At 32.8% G+C, this 4,560-nt stretch overlaps 1 protein-coding gene across 1 annotated transcript; it reads right to left on the minus strand.

Moving 5' to 3' along the window:
- Nucleotides 1-238: 238 nt before the first annotated feature.
- On the minus strand, nt 239-3,572 carry LOC120072014 (pentatricopeptide repeat-containing protein At2g33680-like). The gene is made up of 4 exons (XM_090311022.1): nt 3,451-3,572; nt 1,732-1,819; nt 834-1,631; nt 239-340 (listed from the first exon to the last, which is right to left on the minus strand). The coding sequence occupies exons 1-4, from the start codon at nt 3,570-3,572 to the stop codon at nt 239-241; spliced, it is 1,110 nt and encodes a 369-aa protein (XP_090167148.1).
- Between the last annotated feature and the right edge of the window lie 988 nt (nt 3,573-4,560).

Here is a 4,560-nt window from a genome sequence, read left to right on the forward strand (position 1 = left end):
TCAAAAGTTGTCACAAAGATTACTATAGTGCATGAATAACCCACAAACTACCATAGTGCGACCTACAAACTCGAGCACCTTGAATCAAATTTAAACTACAAATAAATAGTACCCATGAGTCATAAACGGGTGTTACATTCTAATCCAATATGGTCCAAAGAGAAATAAGCACACTATAACTTCTCAAACAGGAATTTTCATATCATTAGAGTCACTTGAAAATACTTAAAAACTGTGCTTAAAACTGCAAGCATTCAAAAATGTACTTACCAGGAACAATTTTCACCCAAATCCCTTGTTGTTGTAAGAAATCTATCTCCTCTCCACCCCTTCCAAACACCTAAAAAATACACAAACAAAAAAGGTTTAAGATAAAGGATTGAAAGTGAAAATGTTATCAGAATTCATATTCAACTAACCGTGTTTATTGGGAATGTGCATAAATGGTACATTCAAGGCAAAATTCTTGTAGTGATGCTTATCGAATGATCAAATAATTTAAATCGAATATTAGAATGATGCTTATCGAATCTTAATATGAAAAATGTTACTAATGTAATAGAAATACCGATTCTGTTACAGAGCTAGATACTAACTATTTAAATCGGATATTAAAGAACACTAGTAGAGAAAATTCATTATAAATTCATTCTTGTAATGATTTTTAGCTATATGCTAACCTAGCGTTTTCACATTTATTCTAGAATTTCTGGGACATTTTAAAAATTGAACTGAAATTTAAATATTCAACAAGAATTTCAGGAATATACACATAGATAACCATATAATAAGTTCAAATCTACATATGAGAATGATGGTTACAAAGTTCTAACCTTTGATGAAGGTTCCACGCTTAGTGAATGAATCTGTGCTCCTAAACCCAATGTCAACATTACACAACAAGCGCTCAAGACACTTGTTAAAGTGTACTCATTTGGTTCCACACCATCCGAGAGCATCTCGGTGAAGAAACTTAAACTCCGAGCTACTTGACCATTATCACAATAGGAAGATACAACTGAAGTCCATGAAATCACATTCTTTTTCTTAATTTTCTTGAAGGCTCTTATTGCAAATTCCAAGCTCCCAAACTTAGAGTAGAAGTTCGAAAGAGAGTTGCCAATACTAGTGTCGAAATCTATATGATATTTGATGATATATGCATGAACCTGCTTCCCGATTTCGATAGATTGCAAGGAATAACAAGCATTCAACACGATTCCGAGCGTATAGTTTGTAGGATAAACTCCAACTTCCAACATTTCTATGAACACTCGAAAAGCAACCAAAGGCTGTGAATTCTGAACATAACCAGTCACTAGAATTGTCCATGCAATGACATTTCTTCTAGGCAAATTATAAAACACTTTGCGAGCAATTTCCATGACTCCACATTTCGCATAAACATTAACAAGAAAAGTCATTACAAATAAGTCTTCATGAGTACCAGTTTTTACGATATGTCCATGGATAATTTCTGCTTCTGCAACTAAATTCCTACATTCTTGCAATAGCGAAATATAGTAAGAAGTTTCAATTCTCGTATCATATTTTAACAGTGACAGAGCTTCCCGAAGATCTACAAACTTCGGCTCCGCATCAACATTCAATTGGATTAGTGAATGATTTTTCTGATATGGAAAACTTTGCAGTATATCATAGAAAATCAACAAAGATCAAGAAAACTCTGCAGTAAATAAGTTCAAGTCATGTACTGCGTAACTGTTTTACCTTGCTCTGATAAAAATTGGTAATCAAGCATATATTATCAATCAGTGCCAGTTCACAATCAAATTTTAAGCAAAGATACAACGTATACCTTACATATAAGGAACATGTACCAATATAGGCAAGAAAGAAGAAAATATTATCTAAGTAGGGCACGTGAAAGTTGAGTCATAAATAATACTGTAGTCATGAAGGCTGAGCTACAAAGAAGAAATTTCAACTAGAATATAAAATAACCACAAGAGAAAAAACCAGTTAATGTGTCAACATTAGATCATCTTCAGGTATCGAATGAAAACAACGAGTTGTCGATCTTCTCTCTCTGCGAAGAGTGCATTCAAGACCATCGGTTGTTGGAAATGGACAAGGAGAGGGCGGTCGGGGAAAGTGTTGGCCGGGTTGTGGGTTTCGCGTGGAAGGAAGAAAGGAGTCACGTTTTGGAAGGGTTTTGCGTGGGTTGTTAGGTGAGTGGAATTCTGGGAATGAAAGGAAAAAGAAAATTGGGGGGGGGGGGGGGGGAATGAGTTTTGTTTTTTTTTTTTTTAAAAAAAAAAAGAAAAACGGATCTTTAATGTCGGTTTTAAACCGACATTAAAGGTATACCTAGAATGTCGGTTTTAAACCGACATTAAAGATCCGTTTTTTTTAAAAAAAAAACAAAACCGACATTATAATCCGGTTTCACTTTTTTCAACCGACATTAAAGCCAAAATTCTTGTAGTGAAACTGAGAATACAAGAATTTACGTAGAAAACTCCCAATTTAGAGAAAAATTAACCACAGACTAGAAAAAAATTCACTTCGTGAAAAATTACTACAATCATACAGAATAATTCTCTCTTTCGATCCCAATTATAATAGCACTTTCTCAATGCTTTTAACTACTCACACCTTTTTCTCACTCTCAACTAGAGAATACAAAAGAAATTTAATTAGAGTTAGCACATTAAGCTTAAAGTGTTTCCAACTGGGACAATTGAAAACCAAAGACATAGGCTCCTTTAATAGTGCACGGAGTCTATGACTTTCCTAAACATTTTCAATGTAGGACAAGCTCATGACTTTTCTAAACCTTTTCAATATAGGATAAACACATGACGTTCCTAAATCTTTTTAATGTGGGACAACTGTACTTCTAATATTTCGCCAAAAACCTAACAAATTCCACCTAAGCAAGATATTTGAAGAATTCATAGCTTCTGTAACATCCATTCTCTTCATCGACAACCATATTTCTCATCTCATAGAATTATAACCTACTTCACCATAAAAATTAGACCACTTGGAATACCACCTATCAAGATCTTTCTTTTTCGTCACATATCAATACACCTTGTTGATATTCATGGTGCAACTTCCACCTAATTAGCTCATCTGAAAGTTTTTTAGTCATCAACATAACTTCTACCACACACATTCCATAACTGCCAAGTCAATGCTTATGTGCAAACTTGTAAAACTGCTAACACTACATCCTCTATCATGGTAAAATGAACATACCACAAGGATGCTTTTCGTCTTCTTTAAGGGAAGTCACTGTCTCCCCTAATCTGAAAGACACCGTCAACATTTGATCTAGAGCCATTTGACGAACCTGCTCTATTTTTCATGTGCTCAGACTGTCCACACCCCTAGCAGCCTGTTGTCTACTCGAAGACTCTCTTTTTTTAAACCTTTACTCGAATCACTTCGGAACTATATTGAAATACCAGCATCGCTTACTTGCACTTGTGTAACACAGATTGTATCAACACATCCTTGACTTGCACTTGCCACAAGCCAAAATTGTTCATTCCATCAAATTTCTCCACATCAAACTTTACTGAACTCATAAAGCTTGACATATCTGCTTCTCTTCCTAGCAAAACAACAAATAGTGAACAACCTAACTAAGCATACTTGGAATTTCAAGAAACTACGAACTTGACACTCTAATACTACTTGATAGGGATAATGACTCTCCCACTATCTTTACAATGGTATGATATTGTCTACTTTGGACATAAAACCTCATGGTTTTGCTTCTAGTTGCACCACAAGAGACTTCATATCAATAGAGATAGTTGTCCTCTCTTATAAACTCATGATCATTCCCTTATTTAACCATGTGAAATTTTGGTCGCATTCCCAACAGACTAAACAAAACAATTTATAATTAAATAATGTATTTAGAATTTATAGGATTAAAATATGAAGGTTAAAATACTACCTTACCTATACTTTGAAGTTTCTTTAATTTTAGTTTATGTATTTTCAATTAATCAATTTTAGTCATTGCTCAATAGATCTTAAACTTAGTCCCCAAAAGTTAATTTTTACTGAAATTGATTAAATAATAACAATAATTTTCATGAAAAAAAAATAATATGTAAAGAGAAAAACTTGGGTCCGCCTAGCACAGACAATGTCTAAAAAGAACTGCCATGTGGCAAATGTTTTCTTAAAAAATAATTTTTTTAAATTTCTTTTTTGTGTATAAAGGAAAGATAAGCACGAGATGAGGTACATCGTAGACTAATTGATTACATTGCTCATACGTGAATATGTTTTCAAAATTTATAGTAAAATTACTAATAAATTACAAAAATATTTTAAAAGAATCAACAATAAACTAATAATGGGGACTAAATTTAATATTTTATTGAAGTACAATGACTAAACTTACACTAAAGACTAAAATTAAACAAATTTTAAATATAGAAACTAAAATGGTATTTTGACCAAATATCAATTTTGAGAAATAAACATACATGTTAAAAATCCAAAATAAACTAATAATATAACACATCATTCGTTTGAGTATAATTTTAATTGGCAAATACCTTTCTCTTT

Source organism: Benincasa hispida, chromosome 2 (genome assembly GCF_027475165.1).
Source record: "Benincasa hispida cultivar pf3 chromosome 2, pf3_genome.v1.1, whole genome shotgun sequence".
In the NCBI taxonomy this organism is placed as follows: domain Eukaryota; kingdom Viridiplantae; phylum Streptophyta; class Magnoliopsida; order Cucurbitales; family Cucurbitaceae; genus Benincasa; species Benincasa hispida.

Coding starts and splice junctions, on each gene's coding strand:
- LOC120072014 (XM_090311022.1), bottom strand. CDS start 3,572: ATGTCAAGCTTTATGAGTTCAGTAAAGTTTGATGTGGAGAAATTTGAT. Junction 1,820..3,450: donor TCTGTGTTACACAAGTGCAA/GTAAGCGATGCT, acceptor CTTATATGTAAG/GTATACGTTGTATCTTTGCT. Junction 1,632..1,731: donor CCAATTTTTATCAGAGCAAG/GTAAAACAGTTA, acceptor TTTCCATATCAG/AAAAATCATTCACTAATCCA.